Here is a 21464-nt window from a genome sequence, read left to right as displayed (position 1 = left end):
AGAATGTGGCCATGGCTTCCTGGCAATGTCCAGCTGCCATGATGAACTCTATGGGAAAATCATTCAGACTGCTTTAACTTCCATTGGGGGGCTGGCTTGGTGTACTACTGAGCCAGGTGAGCACAAAGGTAGCAGAAAACCACCTTTCCAACCCCTCTTCCTATGATGCACTGAGTGCTCTTCAGCTGCCTGGGCTCTAGTTTTCTTTTTTTGCAAATGAGACAACAGAAAAGATATTCTGCAAAATATGCAAAAATTAGAATAAGCTGATCTCAGCACTAGGGAGTATTCCTGTAAGTTACATGTATACATCCCTGAGCCCTGATATGAAACTCTTCTCTATATCTTCGTACCCTAGGAGAACTCTAGGGAGGGTGACCAGACAGCAAATGTGAAAAATCGGGATGGGGGTGAGGGGTAATAGGAGCCTATATAAGAAAAAGACCCAAAAATCGGGACTGTCCCTATAAAATCAGGACATCTGGTCACCCTAACTCTGGAGGGTGGGGTTGACAGGGCTTGCAGGAAGAGGTTTAATGAGATTTCTAATTGCTAAGTTTGCTAACCCACAGACATTTCTGGGTGTACTGCAGTGGGAACACGAGGCGTGCAGAGCCTCTCTAAAGCATGGGAAGTTACTTTCATTAAAGATAAATTCAGATTTTAATTATGTAGGCATTTTTGGGCCAACAGATGAAGCCCTTTTTCATGTCAAATGCAACTGAAACCTTGTAAAACCCAACCACTGGATCATATTAATCCTTTGCAGTCAGCACAGCTTTGCTTTGTGATTTTTTGGTTATGGAGTGTTTGGCCACCTTACTGTCTGAAAATGTGTATTTATATTGTGCTCACAAGATAGATATAAGTGCAGATTGTATTTGGCCCTTTCAGGGTACATCTTCACAGTAACTGGCAGCCCATTGCAGCGAATCTCAGAGCCCAGGTGACAAACTCAGGTTTGTGGGACTCGCACTACACCACTGAAAATAGCTGTGTAGACATTTGGGCTCGGGCTCTGAAGCCTAGGGAACAGGATGGGCTTCAGAGCCTGAGCTCCAGCTTGAACCCCAGTTACCACACAACTGTCTCTAGCACCATAGCTCAAACCCAGGTCAGTCAACCCAGGCTCTGAGACTTGCTGCCCTGGGCTGCGTATAGGTACCCATTAAGTCTGTTGTATTTCTTCCTATGGCACTGAAACAGTTAAGAAATAGGAATTGCTAATCTTTTATGCTGCCTAGTACCATGGTGGTATTGTGATTTGTGTTGCTTAGCAAATAGAAATTAATGTGGGGGTTTATTAAAGTTTTATGAAGATGGAATTTAATGAATTTTGATGTTCTTGAAATGGAGATCATCGGGCAGTGTGCAAGTTTTCACACTCAGGATAAAGGTGCATGGGAAGAACTATCTTGCCATACCCTTGTGACTTGACTCTTGTACCTCTTCTGAGGAAAGGTTACCATTGCTACTGGATGGGGGTGCATGCATGTGTGCAGCTTGGTATGTGATGTGCATAAATACCATTAAGGATGGGCTAGATTGAGATCATTGAATTCCTTTCACGTGGGTCTCCAGAGATGAGACTAATGTCTTAATTCACTATGCTGTCCAGTGACATTTCTTAAAGCTCTGTTTGAAAGCTCAGTCCAGGTTTTTTTTCAGGGGGCGAGGAGGGAAGAATTAGTAAATAGGTCAGTGACTCCATCTAATGATGCTTCAGCATAAATATTAAATGAGTTTTTAAGAACAAATCTAAAGAAAAGTTGCTGGACTTTCAGTGTACTGTGGGCAAAATGAATTTCCATTACTAATGCTGAGCTGGCCAAGAATGTGTGTGTCCAAATCTCTTGGCCAGTAAAATGACGCCAGCTGCTTATATTCTCAAATGAGTGTGGGTTAACATTCCAGTAGCCAATTGCTTGCTGTATGCTAGCTGGTGACCCCTTTAATTACGGCACTCCCATCAGCCTGAGAAACAGCTCCTGCTTTAAACAAGTAAAAATTAGCAGAGCTGACTTGAGTAAGTGATTAACACCCTACAGAATAATATCAAACATATACTGTAATTTTAAACACATTTTTATTAACCAGGTCAAAACCAGCTTTGCTTAAAACTCCAAAAAAACTTTCATCTGTGAAAAAGTAGTGTATTGTTTGATATTATGGAATCAAGAGAGGATACCTGTGAATTTGGATTTTGACAGCAGAAATTAAAAAATAGAGTTCCAAATGAATAGTCTGTACAGACAACACTCTTTTATAAGCAAGAATAAGTGTTTAGAGGTCTATAAAATCATGACTGGTATGGGGAAAAGTGATCAGAGAATTATTTACCCTTTCCCACAATACAAAAAGTATGGGTCATGCAATGAAACTAATAGACAGCAGATTTGATACAAACAAAAGGGAGTACTTTTTCACACAATGTACAGTTAACCTGTGGAACTCATTGCCATGGGATGTTGTGATGGCCAAAAGTATAACACTGTTTAAAAAAAAACAAACAAACAACAACCTAGATAAGTTCATGGAGGACGGGTCTATCAATGGCTATTAGCCAAGATGGTCAGGGATGCAAACCCATGCTTGGGGTAGCCCTAATCCTCTGACTGCCAGAGGGTGGGAGTGGAAGGTGGTGGATTACCCCAAGGTTGCCCTGTTCTCCACACACTCCCAGTAGCTCTGGTACTGGCCATTGTTGGAGACCGTATACTGGGCTAGATGGATTATTGGTCTGAACCAGTATGTCAGCTCTTAAATTTGTATAGCTTTACAGAACTTCTGTTCTGTGTTCTGTATAGAGTCTTATACTGCACTCATTATCATAGTATCTGAATTCTGAAACCATAAAACCTACAGTTAAACCATGCAAAGCTACTGAAATACTTAGTATTTAATCATCGGAAAGATCAAATTCCTCAGTATATACTTTGATATCTCTAGAGCATCTTTTGTTTTGCTTTATTCAAATAACAGGAGGCTGCTGCTTCTTTACAAGGCAGTGATCCATATTCTCACCTTCATAAACTCCAAGGGCAAAAGCAAGAAGCTTATTAGCTCAGGATACAATTATTAGTGAGTTAATATTAGGCTTTTATTATACTGAAAAATATATAAATATCTGTAAGAATAATTGAAACCACATAGAAACTATTATTCTGTTAAATGAAGTATATTGTTTAATCTGTAATATTATAACAAATTAATATTTTCAGTAATAAAGGTTAACTAATTTGGGCCAGATTCTGAATAAGAACCCTTCCAATATGCATCGTGAAAAAAAATCATTTAGAATCTTGTGAAATGACCACTTCCAACCCCACAAGAGATGTAAAGAATGTGTGGCAGAGGGACACAATAAAGACAGAAGTAGTTTAAAATATTTTTAAAGCAAAAGTGACATTTTATTGATTTTTTTAACATGATTTTAACTTTTTTTTGTGGTCTTTTCTTTCCTTTCCTTTTTCTCATGTAAAGTTTAGCAATTATGTATCCTGTGTTCTGATTGGTTGAGGACCATTTTTAGCCAATCAGAGTTCAGGGATTTTCATAACTATATATATATATATATATATATATATATATATTTCAAAAAATGTATATTTCCTATTTTCTGTATGTAATAACAAGCACATTCTCTTTGCAGGGTTATCTGATTAGCTGCGTGTGGAACTGTTACCGGTACATTAATGGCAAAAACAACTCTGATATGCTGGTGTACATTGCCACCAATGACACTGCGGTAAGCATGTCTCTCAACGTTTTGTTTTACCATTCCTCAGTGTTACTGACAGCTTCTTAACCTTTTAATGCAAAATTCTCAATTATCGTCTTTGTCCACTAAACACATATTATCAACGTCCTTGTATCGAAATTCCAACTCATGGTGAAGCAGATCAGTCTGTTGAGGAGAGTGTTTGTTACATAGCTCCGAGCGATGTATGTGTGTATCTACACCACTGCAAAATACTATAGTTGTGATTTGGTGCTCAGCAACTGAGAATTAGGTATGACATTTGTATGACTTGAATGTTGTTTTTGAATTGTAAGAACACTGAGTAGAATGAAGACTATGTTGAAATAAATTAGCAGACAAGTCTGGACTATAAAGGACAGGAAGTTGTCAGTTCTTTCTGCAATAATTTAGTGCTACATTTATAAGATATGAAGCACTCCATGTGCTGTTTATTCATTCAGTTATGTTTACAATGAGCAAAAAAAAATGGGTAACTCGACACTGCTGATTCTGCATAGTATGACATTTTTGTGGTGATACTGCACACCTGGAACCCAATTCTGCTTTGTTACACCCAAGCTATCCCACTGAGGTCAATAGATCAAAGTCATCTCTGATGTAACTCCACGGACTTTTAAGTGAAGTGGGATTGCAATTTAATCCTTGAAATTACACCAGGATGAGTTTGGCCTGTTTAGGCTTGCATGGGTGGAAGGGAGGGCAGATCCAGCTAATGAAATTTCAATATTGCCAACCTCAAATATTCAAAGATCATAATACAGGCTCCCAAAATTGAGTGGTTTAAATATTGTGAGACTTAAAAATAAAATAAAATAAAGTTGGAGCTGAGGGGTTGTCATTTGGTTTCAGAACCTTTAGGATGAACTTGAGTTACATTTTTCAAGCTTTCCTGTGCAGCCATGAGGACTTGAACCTTACTATTTATCTAAAACGGAAGCTGAGATTCTCACATAATTCATTGTCTTCAAGAGCTAGGACTTAAAAAAACAAAAACAAAACCTCAATATTGCAAGACCCAGATAAAATCATGAGTTGACAACACTGAATTTTGAACATTTCAGTTATGGGTTTATTGAAAGCTAAATGAAAGTGGGAGGAATGCATTTGGAACCTACATTGGGTAAAACCAGAAGCTCTGCATGGAAGAAAAATTGATAGCTTTTATGAAGTCCTTAGGTAGTTGTAACTCAACTTAAAATGCTGCAAAATATATAATTCACCACATTGAAAGTCTTGGTTGCAAGATTCTGCAAACTGAATTAACATTGAAACTCTAGTCACACCGGCTTTATATAACTTACATTGAAACCATCTGCTTCATCACTGGTCCCGGGAAGCAGAGGAGTTCAGTTTCCAGGGCTACCTTTTTCTATTGAAATGATTTACCAATAACTTCTCAAGGGAAAAGGACAAGAAAACGGCATGTTCTGAATCTGCCGTGAAAGCAGGATAAAAATGTAAATCGTGTCAACGAACGAAGTTGTAATTTAATGTAAATTTCATACAATACATCAGTAGGGTTTAAATCTTAGATGCTTCGGTAATGGGGTTGATTAGAGTCAGGGAGAGAACTACCTTCCCTCCTGTCTGGAAGAAAACCTGTTTCTTCCTGTGTTTGGTTACTGATATTATGCTTTTAAGAATTTAAAGTGTCCATAATTCTTCATGTAGTGTTAATACATACATTTCACTGTGGTATTAGTGACAAGTGTGTCACCGGCTTTCATTTGATACCTTACAAGACACTTTTTGGATAAACACTAGTACAGCAAAGTGTTAGGTGTAGTGAGTTTGTCAGGCTTGCTGACCTAGGGTTGTGAACCACCAGTGGACCTCTGTGTCACAGCTCCCTCACAGCTACAGGGCCAGGGACACTGGATCCCTGCAGATGCAAGGTGTGGGGAAGGCTGTGGCCCTGGCAGGGCAGGGTAGAGACTCCTGGCCAGGGCCATGAGGAGGAGATTGAGCCCTGGCCCCGGGGGGAGGCACACTGCTACTGAATGGCTCCTGTTTGAGGACCAAGCATTTAGAAGCAGGGTGATCTCCCCTGTAGTGCGGACCTTGTTCTCGTCCTTGCAGCCTTGTGGGAGTCTCTGGTCTGCCAGGCCAGGACTGCAGCGTCCCCTGCTCCTTGCACCCAGTTTTCGAACTACATATTAAGTCACCTACGTTGTCTCTTGTATCCTGGGACCAATATGGCTACAGTACTGCAAACAACAATGTTAATTTTATATCTTCCTAGTTTTTTAATCAAAATGTCTTGTGGTATCATGTGAAAAGCTTTACAGAAGTCTAAGTATATTGCATCAACACTGCTACTTTTCTCAAACTTGTAATCTCATCAAAAAAATATCAGGTTAGTTTGACAGAACCTATTTTCCATGAACCCAGGATGATTGGCATTAATTATATTACCCTACTTTAATTCTTTATTAATCGAGTCCTGTATCAGCAGTGCCATTAGCTTGCCCAGGATGACAGACTGACAGACCTATAATTACCTGCCTCATCCCATTTAATATTCTTTAAATACTGGCACAACATTAGCTTTCTTCCAGCTTCTGGAATGTCCCCAGTGTTAAAATATCCCTTAGTATAGAAGAATAAATCATCAAAAAGGAGAGAGTATTGTGCTTGACCTACAGTTGTCATGATTGCTTATTATTATGCTTACCATTTTAAAAAAAGAGGTTTATATTTTAGAGAGAGTAAGAAAGATTGAGACAAAGGAGTATGGTTTGTTCTAACCAGTTCAAATATTGGCAAAACTGAGTTTTTTTTAGATGTCTCATTGATAGAAGTGGGTAAATTACCCATAAATTTATCCTCATCTTTATCTATCCTCTAAGACTTGGACCAAAGATTTCAGAAAATATTTTGCCTTCTCTGAATTCTGGAAAATCTGTCTGAGACTTGCAGTTTAATGACATATATTTCCATTTAATGACAATGTTCTTGAGTACTTCCTGGGGAAGACAGTTATTCCATCCATATCAAGGTGACAATAGGGAGACAATAGGGATCCAGAGATACTCACTGGCTGAAGTGCCTATAAACCCTGTTCAAACAAACTCTAGTCATAAGTCCCTTTTAAAATACACTCTAGCTAGGTTTGAATTCAGAAGAAAGGCCATGATTGTATGTGGGGTCACCAAAACCAGAATATGACCCCCAAATGTACAAATCAAATTATTAATTGATTTTTTGGCATACATTGGTTTAGCACTGGAAAGGTGCATATGCACAGTTAAATATCATATACAAAGCAGATTAGGAAAATGACAATTCCTCAAGCTCTATTTTCATTACAGTTACATTTGTCTAATTTTCCTCACTTAATAAAAAATGTTTAAATCCGTACCTTTACAAGCTTTGCCAGCTGGTACAAATGAACTTCCTATTCATCATGGACAATGAATGGGATGTGCCAGATGCACACATTGGGGCATATTGTTTCCATATCTGCAGTCTTTGATTTATTTTTCCCCTTCTAGTTCCTTTGAGCGCATTGTAGACAAAAGAGCAGTATTCTACATCAGGTAGGAAATGCAAGGCAGTGTAATGGAAACAATTTTGCAGGCTGGATTAATCTATCTCCTTTGCCAACCTGGACAATATCTCAAGTTAGTGTTGTTCAGAGCAAAATGTCTAAGGTCCCAATTATAGTCTTGAACACTTAGAGCATCTCATTTTGTTTATTGTTAACTCTTAAATTTCACTGTAGCTAATGAGATGGAGGCTTCATCCACAGTCCTGCTGTCATTGAAAATAAACTGTGAAGTAATGAATCTCTTTTCTAAATGAGATTTAGAACCTTACACATTTTATCAAGAAACTCCAGTGGGGCCATGTGACATCAAATTTGGCCATAGCTAACCATGACTTTTATATAAGAGTAATGGGGTTTCCAAAAGGGTAAGTGTTTTTTTGTTTTTGTTTTGTTTTTTTTAAGAAGAACTGGTGCATGAATGTATAGATACTATATCATACATACAATGTTGTCTGTTAATCAGACAATTACTTTTTTTTGGGCCATATTGTCCTCTATTCACGTTATTTGTGTATAATAGCTAAAACGTCTGTAGATCTGCTCTAGCAGAGTTTATTTCATCATTCCACAAGAATTGGAGTTTGTTCCGTGAACTGGACTGGGTTTTGGTCCCTGGAAACCACAGATTCTATTTGTCCCCTTCCCTGGCCCCTCCCACTCCCCTTCCCCCCCACAAAGCCAGGGCCACCTGCAGAGAGGTCCTCTGTCTCTCTGCTGTTTCTCAGCCCTCTGCAGCAATGCCCCACTTCCCCCCTTCATTTTGGATCCAAAGTCCTACAGGGATTTATACAATGGAAAGATTGATTAAACCACAGATTTTTTTCCCTATCCACCTCGATAGACAAAGAGGGCAGTTTGGCCTCTGTCTAGTTTTTTGGCATGAAATGTTGCTCAGAGGAATAACGTGCTCCTTAAATTAAATTCCTTTATGGTGCCTTTTCTCCCATCCCTGCACTATTTAATGATTTGCACCCAGTGCACTGAGTTTAGATTTTAGACCACATGCCAAATTTGCAACAGGTGTGGATCATTTGGGCATGGATCATAACAGCTACCAAAATCCTGATTTGAAATGTTCTGCGTAATTTAACATAATCCCAGATATGTGACAGCCCCCACAGTATCTTGGTGCATACAGTACTGCCACTAAGCCAGCAAATCAGAGGTGTCACTTTCTAATGAAATAATAGCAGTCATGGGCCAGGACCCCATTGTGTTAGGTGCTGTACAAACACAACAAAAAGACAGTCTCTTTTGCACAGCGCTCTCAATCTAAGTATAAGATGAGAAAATAGATGGATACATACAGATGACTGCCAAATTCAAGAAAATAATGAGCTGTTGGTCAGCATGGTAGGCAGTGGTCTTAGCACTTCAGCAGCCTAACCGTTTTTTATAGGCATCAAAGTAGAGTTGTGAGGAGGGTTTAAACACAAAAAACTAATACCCACTCATTGCCTCTCTCTGTCTTTGCCCTCTTAAAAGCAGCAGGTGCCAGAGACATTGGACTCCCTTGTGACTTGTGGGGTAACAGAGAACAATCCAACAGAAAGGGGGAAAGGCAGACAAAATAGCGGGCAGAGAACTAGTGGCAGCGACAGCAAAACGGCAGTTACGTGATGCAGGAGCCTGGACTAAAGACCACTTGAGGTCCCTTCCAGTCCTACGATTCTGGTGATGTAAGCAGAACTGTGCAGCATGTGTGGTAAAAGGATGATTACGAGCAGCCACATAATCTAAGTACATTGTGCAGCAACCTGTGTGGAATTTGAAGGTGGTTCTCTAGGGTTAGATCTGTTTCTGTGAACCATCTCTTCCATACACTGGAATCATGTGTCCCACAAATTTATCCTTTCTTTAATTAGGGAATCTTTAATGGCTCCTGTGTTACTGTAACTACTGCCAGGAGCTTCGAAAAACACGGGGGGGCAGTGGATAGCCAAAGGGTAGTACCTTGTATTGAAAACGTGTCAAGCCGAGGGGTAAAACAAAGGAAGCTTTGTCTGTGGGCTGGATGTATTGTCACATGAAAATAGGCGTCCTGTAGGTCGAGGGCTGAAAAACAATTGCCCTGCTCCACCTCAGGAAACCTCCTCAAAGTCTCAATGCTTGACGAAGCACTTCGATTCATGCAACTCACCGTTGATTGTTTCCTATCCCTCGGCTACAAATAAACAACGACAAATCCACATTAATTCCTACACAGCACCTGGAGTTCATTGGAGCACACCTCGATTCCTGGACGGGAATAGCATCTCTCCCGTCCGATCACTTCAACACCATAAAGCAGTTGGCAACAAAACTTTGCAACAGTCCTCAAGTGACCACTCGAGACTGTTTGTTTACAGCTACTAGGTCACATGGCCTTGTGCACTTTTGTGGTCCAAAATGCAAGACTCTACATGAGGTGCTTCCAAGCTTGGTTGGCCACGGTTTACAAACCTAATGTGCATGCCTTAAACAAACCCCTATCCATACCTTTCCGAGTCAAAGACTGTCTCCTATGGTGCACAGTTCCCTCCAACCTCTGCTCTGGAATCCTCTTTCTCCAGGAGGCTTCATCCATCATAATGACTGCCGACGCATCCCTCACAGGCTGGGGTGCTCACATGTTACATCACACAACCCAGGGGCTATAGTCTCCAACGGAAACCTCCCTGCACATAAACGTCCTGGAACTTCGAGCGATAAGCAATGCCTGCCGTCACTTCCTTCCGTTAATCCGGAACCAACATGTCCGGATAATGACGGACAACATCGCCTGCATGTTCTATGTAAACAGGCAGGGAGGAGCTCGCTCTCATTCGCTTTGCACAGAAGCTATGAAACTCTGGAATTGATGCCTTGTGAAGAATATCTGGATATCAGCTGCCTACCTTCCCGGGGCTATGAATACCGCAGCAGACTAATTAAGCAGATGCTTTCCCTGGGATCATGAATGCGAGATAAATGTAACGATCATCACCAATGTATTCCGCATTTGGGGCTACCGAACCATAGACCTCTTTGCAACTGTGAAAAACACGAAATGCCCCGAATTTTGCTCCGGAGCAGGACTGGGCAAACACTCCCTGGGAGGTGCATTTATGATTCCATGGCACTGGAACTTACTCTATGCTTTTCCCCCGATCCTGATTCTCCACAGAGTTCTGACAAAAATAGGAACAGATCATGCCAAGGTGACCCTGATTTGCCCAAGCATGGCCCAGACAACGGTGGTTCCCATTCCCATCCCACTCGACCACTAATCTCATTGCCTCTCATTCCGAACCTCCTATTGCAGCAACACAGCTGATTTCTCCACCCCAAGCTGTCCGTGCTTTACCTCAAAGCTTGGTTCCTACATGGTTCTCCCAAAACGAACTAGCATGCTCTGACGAAGTTCAAAGAGTGCTCCTACATAGCAGAACACAATCTACTCGCACCACCTATCTCCAAAAGTGGAAGCGATTTACACAATGGTGCTCAACTAAACAACTGCCTCTTATGTCTGCACCTCTTCCTCTTCTCTTCGACTACCTGTTGGACCCCAAACAATCTGGCCTTTCTTTTAGCTCCATCAAAGTTCACCTAGCTGCTATTACAACTTTCCACAATAAAATTGACCGTACCTCTGTGTTTGCTCATCTGATCGCTGAATGTTTTCTCAAAGAACTTTAATCCCTATACCCAGACATTAGACCTCCTATCCCTCCATGGGACCTTCACTTAGTATTATCTTGCTTAACTCAACAACCATTCAAACCCCTATCCACTTGCTCCCTCTTACACCTTTCTATGAAAACAACATTCTTAGTGGCAATCACTTCTGCCAGATGGGCAGGAGAAATAGCTCTCATGGCAGACCCACCGTATACTCTATTTTTTAAGGACAAGGTTACCCTTCGATTACATCCCAAATTTTTTCCACAGGTCCATTTGACATTCCACATCAATGAACAGATACATCTGCTGACCTTCTTTCCTAAACCACATGCAAACTCTTTTGAATCCACAATGCATACCCTAGATATACGCAGGGCTTTGTCCTTCTATTTGGATAAAACCAAGCCCTTTAGGAATTCTTCTAAACTCTGTCTCTATCGCGGAACGATCTAGAGGGACACCTATTTTGACCCAGATACTTTCAAAATGGATTTCTGACTGTATCCAACTCTCATCAGATACGGAAAGTTACGCCTCCAGCAGACATCTGAACTCGCTCCACTAGATGGATGGCTACCTCCGTGGCTTTTCTATGCAAAGTTCCCCTGATTGACATCTGTAAAGCAGCCACTTGGTCTTCTGAACACACTTTTGTTAAGCACTATGCCCTTACTCAGGGCCCCCTCTCGGATACACGATTAGGCAGAGCTGTTTTATTTACTGCATTTCTACCCAATCCGAAGTCCCTACCTCCTTGAGATACACTGCTTTTAAGTCACCTGGAGTGGAGAACCCACAGGGACAGCTCTCGAAGAGGAGGAGGTTACTCACCCTGAGCAGTAACTGATGTTCTTCGAGATGAGTGTCCCTGTGGGTGCTCTACTACCCACCCTCCTCCCCTCTACTTCGGAGTTGGGGTAGCCTCCGTTGTAGAGAAGGAACTGAGGAGACTGATTGCGCACTATTAAGGTACACTCAGAGCGGGGGGGGGGCAAGCTCTGTGTGTGCAAGAACGGTACAAGGTACTGCTGTAAAAAATCTCCAAGTGAAGGTGCAGGGATGCACCAACACCTTGAGTGGAGCACCCACAGGGACACTCATCTCAAAGAACATCAGTTACTGCACAAGGTGAGTAACCTCCTCGCCCTGCTTCCACTGCAGTCTGTGGTAGTTTTGTCATTAAATTCAGTTGGAGCAGATCTTTCTTTACTTGCCAGTGAAATGCAGCCATTCCTGGGGATGGAAGATCCAAACCTTAAACTCTACAGAGTTTAAGACAGAAAGTGGAGAATGCCTTCACACTCTGGCTACCTTCTGTATTTCCATTTGAAGACTTGCTCATTTAGAATTTGTTCATGACACCAGAGCTAACATAGAAAGCACTATGGGTCTGATCCAAAGACCACTAAATTCATTAGAAAGAGTCCCATTGACTTTACTGAGCTTTGGATCAGGCCTTATGAGATCTTTAATGACCAGTACAGTATTCAAGGTTCTTCAAGTGCTTGTTCATGTCCATTCCACATTAGGTATACGCGCACGCTGCGTGCACGAGTGTCGGAAACTTTTTCTCTTAGCAGCTCTCGGCGGGCCCCCCGCGTGGCACCACTGTACCCCGCATATATACCCCCGCCAACCCGACCCCCTCCAGTTCCTTTTTACTGTTGGTGGTGGCGCTGGAACAATCTCTCTCATAGAAGAACAGTCCCTTAGCCTTTAGAGTAGCTATTATCAGATCGTTTACATATAGATTGTGAACACTTAAGTGATTAGGTGCTTGGAGGCCTCCAGCACTGGGCCTGTGACGCGGGGCATGCTGCAGGCCCGTGGCTTCAAGGCTTGCACCACGTGCCGCAAACCTATGCCAGTTAGTGACCCCCACAACTCATGTCTACGTTGCCTGGGGGACGGACATCAAACTGAAAGGTTTGCAAGGCATTCAAGCCAAGGACAAGGAAAGAAAGAGATTGTTGATGGAGGCTGCATTGTAGCTGCCAGGCCCGGAGTGCCCGACGCCAGCTCAGGCTTCCTCAGTGCGTAGTGCCCCAGAGCTGTCGGGAAACCCGGCATCGGCGAAGCACGGTAAACTGTCAGTCCTGGAGTGCCAGGCTAGGCCCCAGCACCGATCGTCCTCCCTGGTGCAGCCCCTAGCGCAGCCTAAAGGAAGATGTGGTTGTTCCTCACACAAGAGACTGGCGCCTCCCAAGGCACCGAGCACCGACAAGAGTGAGAAGGCCGCGGTACCAGCGCTGACACTGGCGGTCCCGGCGGCACAAGCCCCACAGAGCCCAGACTTAAGTGAGCTCAGTGCGGATGATGGGCTCGAGGGCATAACAGATCAGCCCTCTACCCCTGGTACCTTTCAGGCTTCAAAGGACCTCACTGAGCTGTCGGCGGCGAGCCCCCACCCATATGGGGAGAACCCTCCAGCGCACAGGCCTTGGGTGCTGTCGAGGGGTAAGCTGGCAATAGTGTGCCACTCAAACATATCGTCCAGCACGGCTCCCAGAGTTGGTCCCGGTTGAGCTCCGACTCCCCAGACTAGCACTTATCAGTGGCCCAAAAGGAGGATGCGGCACTAGGTCGACACGAAGAAGCGCCAGGAAGGGCACACTGCTTTCTGGCACTGCCCAGAGACCAGGACCAGGAGGAGTTGAGACGGCCCACACCAGAGGTCTCCTGTAGATGGTCCCGGTCCAGGGAACGCCGGTACCAGTCCCGGTCCAGATCCCGGTCCTGTTACCGCTCCCGGTCCTGCTCAGCCAGGAGCTGCTCGTTCTCCCACCGGCGCAGATCATTGGCACTGCCATGGCCTTTGCGATCGGCATCGCTGCAGTCTGGCACCGGCTCCAGCCGCTATAGCTACCCGCACCGGGGTCCGGACAGCAGGGACCCTCAGGGGAGCTGGTAATTTCAATGGGGGCTGCCAGGCCATTTGCTCTTCTGGACCCCCTGGACCTCTCAGGAGCGCCAAGGGGCCCTGTCCAGGGCAAGTTACTGAGTGCACCGGTCCTGGTCCCCGCACCGACGCCAGACAGTGCTGGAGGCAACAGTATCCAGGCCTCCAGCATCCCCCCAGCATACACCGGAGAGCCCGGGCACTGAGCCCGGTGCCGTCCCATGGACTCCCACCCCGGCCTGAGCCGGGAGCCCCTATCATGGGAGATGGGGAACAGGAGGACCAACCAGAGGGGGTCGAGCAGCAGCTAACCTCCTCGTCTTTCCTCGATGAGGCGGTGGCGGGTACAGAGGTATTTGGTCCTCCACCAATAGACCATAGAGCCCACCAGGAACTGCTGCGCAGAGTTGCCCAAAATTTGGGGTTGCAGGCCGAGGAGATGGTTGAGCAGGAGGACCCCATGGTGGACATTTTGAGCCCCGAAGTTCCATCCAGAATAGCGCTCCTGCTCATTAAGACCAGTCAGTCTAATATGGCAGACCCCGGCCTCCAGCGCTCCAACGGCTAAAGGAGTGGAGCGTAAATACTGTGCCCCATCTAAGGGCTATGAGTTCCTATTCTGCCACCCGAGTCCATGCTCCCTAGTGGTTTTGGCGGTGAACAAAAGGGAGTACCATGGACAGCAGGCCCTGGCCCCTAAGGCCAAGGAGGCGAAACGCCTGGACCTTTTTGATAGAAAGGTGTACTCATCTGGGGGCCTTCAGTTGAGGATTGCTAACCAGTAGGCATCCTCAACAGGCACAATTTCAACTCCTCGGAAGTTTAAGGACAACCTCCCGCAAGGTTCCCAACAGGAGTTCACGGCCCTGGTGGACGAGGGCAAGGTAGTAGCCAAGAGCTCTCTCCAGGCCTCCCTGGATTCGGCAGACGCGGCGCTAGAACAATCTTGTTGGTGTGGTCATGAGGCACTTGGCATGGCTCCATGAGTCAGGCCTGCCTCCCGAGGTCCAGAATACGCTCCAGGACCTCCCGTTCGAAGGGTCCGGGCTCTTCTCTGACCAGACAGACACGAGGCTGCATAGCCTCAAGGACTTGCGGGCTACGCTCAAATCGCTGGGTATGCACACTCCGGCAACCCAGAGGAAGCCCTTTAAGCTGCAGCCTCCCCCTCAACGCCAGTACCAGCCTCGCCATAGACATGAGCCTTACCGTAGGCAAGGCAGGGATAATGGGCAATGGCACAACAACAACAATAATGCGCCGGGCCAGAACCAAGGCCAGCACAAACCCTCGCACTAAGCCAGGCTTTTGAAGGTTCGCTGAAGGACAGCGTACCAGACCAGTCACCGGATCCGTCCTTTTGTTTCCTGAACCGCCTGTCCCGTTTCTCCCATGCATGGTCCACCATTACGTCGGACCATTGGGTCTTATGCATGGTGCGGAACGGGTACTCGCTGCAGTTCGCCTCCCTCCCCCCTCCCACCTCACTTCCCTGTCCTTCTTCAGGGACCCGTCTCATGAGCATCTCCTAGAGGAGGAAGTGCACTTGCTGCTACGGGTGGGGGCAGTAGAGGCGGTGCCTCACGGCCTAAGGGGAAAAGGGTTCTATTCCCGGTACTTCTTCATCCCCAAGGTCAAAGGGGGCCTTTGCCCAATCCTAGACCTGCGCGGGCTCAACAAATTCCTGGTCAAGGCTAGGTTCCGCATGGTCTCTGGGCACCAACATCCCTTCCCTGGATCTGGGGACTGGTACGTCACCCTCGACATGAAGGACGCATACTTTCATATTGCCATTTTCCCAGCACATCGGTGGTTGCTGTACTTCACCATGGGCCGAGAACATTCTCAGTTTACGGTTCTCCCATTCGGTCTAGCCGTGGCCCCAAGGATGTTCACAAAGTTCATGGCTGTGGTGGTGGCCTTCTTACAGAGGCAGAGAATCCGGATGTACCCGTACCTCGATGACTGGCTCCTGGTGGGCTGATCCGAGGCGGAGGTGTGGGGCCATGTGGAGGTAGCCCTGAGATTGTTCCGCGAGCTGGGGCTCCTGGTCAACGTCCCCAAGTCCACACTCTTACCCATGCAGAGAGTGGAATTCATAGGGGCGGTCCTGGACACGGTGCAGGACAGGGCAAGCCTTCCGGTATCCTGATTCCGGGCTATCCAACAAGCAGTGGCTTCCCTGCTCCAGTTTCCAACAACAATGGCCAGGTGCTGCCTGTGGCTGCTGGGCCACATGGCAGCATGCATGCATGTGGTCAGGCATGCCAGATTGAGACTCAGGACTCTGCAGGCCTGGCTTGCTCAGGTGTACCGCCCACGCAGGGACCCCCTGGACTTGGTAGTGACAGCCCCACCGGATATGCTGGACTCCCTGCTGTGGTGGCAGTCCCAGCATGTGGTTTGCGAAGGCATCCCCTTTGCCACCCCACTTCCGCACTTGACGCTGGTGGCAGATGTGTCAGACCATGGATGGGGGACTCATCTGGGGGACCTCATGATGCAGGGGTTGTGGTCTGGAGCAGAGGGTCGCTCCATATCAACGTGAAGGAGCTCAAAGCATCTCGCCTGCCAGACCTTTCAAGCCACTCTGAGTGGTCACCACGTGACAGTTCTGACAGACAACACTACTGCCATATTTTATATAAACAAGCAGGGTGGGGCTCGTTCCTCACCACTCTGTTGCGAGGATCTCCTCTTTTGGGACCTTTGCATATCCCATGTGATTCACCTCGAGCCATTCTATCTCCCAGGGGTGTGGAATGAGCTGGCGGACTCCCTCAGCAGGTCGTACTGCATGCATAAGTGGACGCTCAGGGCGGACGTCGTGCTTTCGCTCTTCTGCAGGTGGGGGTTTCCCCGGATAGATCTGTTTGCCACCATGGCCAACGCCCAGTGCCCGCGGTTCTGCTCGTTCCAGTACCTCAGCCCGGGCTCACTCACGGACGCCTTTGCTATCCTGTGGAGAGGGGGCTTGATGTGTGCCTTCCCTCCGCTCCCCTTGGTGCACAAGGTCCTGCTCAAGGTGTGCAGAGACAGGGCGGTGGTGATCCTCATTGTCCCAGCCTGGGCCCGCCAACATTGGTACACATAGCTCCTAGAGCTGTTGGTGGAGGCCCCAGTAGTCCTGCCCCTACACTGGGACCTCATTACACAGGACTGCGGGCAGCTTCTCCACCCTGACCTGCAGTCACTGCACCTGACGGTGTGGAGGCTCTGTGGCTAAACACCCTGGAGAGCCACAGCAGATTCTGCTTGGCAGTAGAAAGCCTTCTACTTGGGTGGCCTATATGGCCAAGTGGAAAAGTTTCTTGTGATGGTGTGAACCACAACAGGTGTGGCCGGGCCAGGCCCCGGTGCAAGCCATTCTGGAGTACCTCCTGCACCTCAAGCAGGAAGGGCCAGCCCTCTCCTCACTCAGAGTGCACTTGGTGGCCATCTCCACCTTCCATCCGGGGTTCTCGGGGGCTTGGTGTTTTCCCACCCAATGGTGGGGCTGTTCCTTAAAGGGTTGGAGAGGGTGTTCCCTAACTCCCACCCCCCCAGTCCCTCCATGGAACCTTAACCTGGTTCTTTCTTAACTCATGGGACCCCCTTTTGAGCTCCTCGCTACCTGTTCTCTCATCCACCTTTCCTGGAAGGTGGCATTTCTGGTTGCCATTACCTCGGTCAGAAGGGTGTCCGAACTGAGGGCCCTCACCTCTGAGACACCATACACAATATTTCACAAGGACAAGGTGCAGCTCTGGCTGCACCCCAAGTTCCTCCCGAAGGTGGTGTCCCAATTCTATCTGGGCCAGGACATTTGTCTGCCGGTGTTCTTCCCGAAACCCCATACAGACCCGAGTCACCGCAGCTTGCAAACCTGGGATGTGTGTCGAGCGCTGGCGTTCTATTTGGAGCACACAAAGCCCTTTCGCAAATCCGTGCAGCTGTTTCTGGCTGCGGCCAAGAGGTTAAAAGGCCTCCCGGTGTCGGCACAGCGGATTTAGTCTTGGATTACCAGCTACATCCAGGCGTGCTATGAGCTCGCAGGTGTTCCGGCCTCGGTGCTCACGGCTCACTTGACCAGGGCGCAGGTGACTTCCATGGCGTTCCTGGCACAGGTCCCGATCCAGGAGATCTGCAGAGCAGCCACCTGGTCCTCAGTGCACACCTTCACAACCCACTATGCAGTCAACCAGCAGGCCAGAGAGGACATGGCAGTTGGCAGAGCGATCCTTGGAGCAGTTGTTCCGTGACTCCTACCCTCCTCCAGAGGTAAGCTTGTAAATAACCTAATGTGGAATGGACGTGAACAAGCACTCGAAGAAAAAACGGTTACTTTGAGATGTGTTCACATCCATTCCACCACCCCCCCTCCTACCCTTCTGTCGGAGTCGCTGGCAAGAAGGAACTGGAGGGGGTCGGGCTGGTGGGGGTATATATGTGGGGTGCAGTAGCGCCACTCGGGGGGCCTGCCGGCCCGCCAGAAGCTGCGAAGGGAAAAAGTTTCCGATGGTCGTGCACACGGCGCGTGTGCACACCTAATGTGGAATGGATGTGAACAACACATCTCGAAGAACAACAATTACAAGAAAGTAGGTAACCATTTTTTTTTGGCTTTGTTATATCCTACAGAAGGCCTCCAGTTGCAAACTTCTCCTTAACATCATGCTGAACATTAGTTTAGAACAGACTCAGAGAAACAGTGTCCTGTATTGAATCACCAACAGCAACATTTTCCTTTAGTCTCCCGTCCAAGTTATGACCAATGTCATTCTATCCTTGCTTACTTTGATATCAGGTGTGGTCAGATACCTAGGTATGGGGTTATAGGATTTCAGGTGCACCAAGTCCAAAGTTGTTGGGGGTTTTTTTTTTGTTTTTTTTTCCCCCCCTGCACGGTAATGCCAAAATGATTTAAACCTGACCTGGGCAGAGCGTGTGGGGAAGGCAGTTTAATCTTTATGCCCATTTTAGCCATGGCAACTCTGCTGAGCCTACCAACCAGGATGCATGTTGTCAATGGTTTTGTTGTACAGACACTAGGAATCAGACTGAAATCTTCACTCACTTTTTAAGACCATAGAACTGCTGCTATCATTGGGTAACAAACAAGCCCTGTCAGAAAAAAGATGATTTAAAGGATTGCTGCCACTTTACAAATACTATATTTTTCTTTTCCTGTGTTGTGACACTTTAAATTACTGAAATCAAAGGATTTGAAAGATGTAATTTACTTGTCACTACTGTATGACAATATTCTATTTTTTGTATTTATCTCATTTAATCTTTTCAAATGCATCACAAGTCAATATTTAGATTGTTCAGTCATCTTGTTGCTGCATCAAGGGTAGTGTTGCAGTCCACACTCTAGTTTTCTAATTGTGCATGCCTCCACCATTTCTACTGCCTTCTTGTGGTGTCCCTGAGAATAGCATAAAGTGAAACAAAAGTAGACAAAATACAGAATACACTCTTACATTCTTGTTTAATGAGAACAGATAGAATCACTTTCAGGTTTTCATGTACTGAGATAATTTGACAATCTTTGGGTTGCAAAAAGTGCAGGAGAATGTCTGTGTGTTTTTAAAAAAAAAATTTTTATTGTAGGTTTCCCATGAATAGTTTCTATCTTTTGATCCAAATTTGACATCACGGTAAAATGTAAATAGGATGACTCCAGTTACAAATGAAAATGACCCTAAAAGTCTCATTCCTAGGTCTTAGTGGATATTTGCCCAGAACTGACATAATTAGCAGTCTCTACCAGTGTTCCCTCTAATTTTTTCCATGCATGTGCTGAATCAATTTTATGTGCACCAATATGGAGGTGATGTGTAAGACCGAACAAAATTCATGTGGCAGGGATGGGGCTGAAGGGTTCGGAGTGTGGGAGGGGGCTCAGGGCTGGGGCGGGGGGTGAGGGCTCTGGCTGGGGGTGCGGGCTCTGAGGTTGGGCCGGGGATGAGGGCCTCAGGGCTGGGACAGAGGATTGAGGTGCGGGGGGTGGTGAGGGCTCTGGCTGGGGGTGTGGGCTCTAGGTTGGAGCTAGGGATGAGGAGTTTGGGGTGCAGGCTGCCCTGGGGCTACGACGGAGAGAGGACTCCCTGCAGAAACACCTGGGCTGGAGGGGAGAGGCCTCTCTCGCTGCTGCAGCAGCTCTGGGTCTGAGGCCGCAGGATAGGCGCCTCTCCCCCAGATTTGGCAGGTCTGGGGCTGGGGGAGAGGCATCTCTTCCCACTGCAGCCCTGAGCACCTGTGTGGTGCTTAATAGGCTACTGTGTGGCTTAGAGGGAACTTAGGTCTCTACCCAAAACAGTACAACTGGGTTCAAGCAGCGGTCAGTCTGGTGAGATCTACAGCAAGAAAGAGTGTGATTAACAGGCAAACAAAGCAGCATCTAGAAATGAAACGAAACAAACAGTAATCATGGAGGGACTTTGATTACTGGGGGTTCTGGGTTTTGAGACAAAAAAACTTTGCAGAAGCTTGGAAGCGGTAGCAAGAACAATTGTGTACAGAACTGATTGTGGGGATAAATATGAGAAAATGAGGACAAGAAGTGACACTTGCCAGGAATAATGCCCTGAACACTGGACCAGCTGATAAACGTGTTTGGTGAATACTATGACCCCTGACAGAACATTCCTTTTTAAAGTGTGCACTCCCTCCGTACCAGGTGGTAATGCAGCACTGAGAGCAAAGAAGTGGAGTGAGACCCTGGCCAAGGTGTGATTCACCTCAGATTGCACTAGCCTTCCCTGTCGCTCCACTCCTTTGCATGCAGAGTGTAATTGCTTCATTATTGTGGCTGACTTCTGTCCAGGTGCACATGGGGGGGGCGGGGGGGAATAAATTAGTGCAGGAAACTTTCTTCTACTTGAGTAGCCATAATCTGATCCTAAATATGGCAGTGTCCTTGTAATATATATGCTTATGCATGTGCCTGGAATGGTGAATAAATTGTGTTTACTTCATGGAACTTCATGTCTGTTGTGACAGAAATTCATAAATCTTATGCTATTTTCTTAAAACAAATCTTTCTGTTCTAGAAATGGTTAATAAATGGTGATCATTGTCAAAAAAATAAATAATATGCATTAACGTGCCTTGGCACATTTTGCATCAAGGAGGCCTAATTTTTCATTCCCTTTGGTTATAAATGATCTCTGAGCCATGCTGCTTCCAGTTATTCCATCTGCAATCATTCCCATGTGATTTCTAATGGAAGTGTGTGCATATAAACACTGGGAGGTTTCCTGTCTGTGTAGTGAGGGAGGCTCCCTGGAATTTGTTTGACAGATACTATATCGTGAAATGCTTAACCAAATGGTACTTAAACAATGAGGTTCAGCCAGACTGTTCAAACAAAGTCCTCTCTGAACAGAGCACAGAGGAACATTTCATTTTAACAAATGTAAGGTAGTTCTGAAGTGAAGCCTCAAGCCCATAGTGGGTTTACTAGGAGATGAGGTTCTTCTGTTTTGAATAAAAAGAATTTCCTTTCAAGATTTCTCTTAACCTCCTTAGAAGGAGACCTGCTCTGTCTGTAATGTGTTTTTAACATGCCTGCTCTTGGAGCCCTCCCTTTGCTATAGGCCCAAGGCACTCTCAGATAAGAT

At 46.1% G+C, this 21464-nt stretch overlaps 1 protein-coding gene across 2 annotated transcripts in view; it reads left to right on the top strand.

Annotated features, from left to right (window-relative positions):
- The window catches only part of LAPTM4B (lysosomal protein transmembrane 4 beta), a 140835-nt gene that overhangs the window by 90229 nt on the left and 29142 nt on the right, over positions 1 to 21464 (top strand). For both annotated transcript variants that reach the window (XM_038390753.1, XM_038390751.1), the window contains one exon: positions 3653 to 3748. In XM_038390753.1, the coding sequence (XP_038246681.1) occupies positions 3653 to 3748 (96 nt within the window). The remainder of the gene's footprint in view (positions 1 to 3652; positions 3749 to 21464) is intronic.

Source organism: Dermochelys coriacea, chromosome 2 (assembly GCF_009764565.3).
Source record: "Dermochelys coriacea isolate rDerCor1 chromosome 2, rDerCor1.pri.v4, whole genome shotgun sequence".
In the NCBI taxonomy this organism is placed as follows: Eukaryota; Metazoa; Chordata; order Testudines; family Dermochelyidae; genus Dermochelys; species Dermochelys coriacea.
The sequence above is the reverse complement of the archived record's forward strand: the minus strand, read 5'-3'. Positions and strand labels throughout refer to the sequence as shown.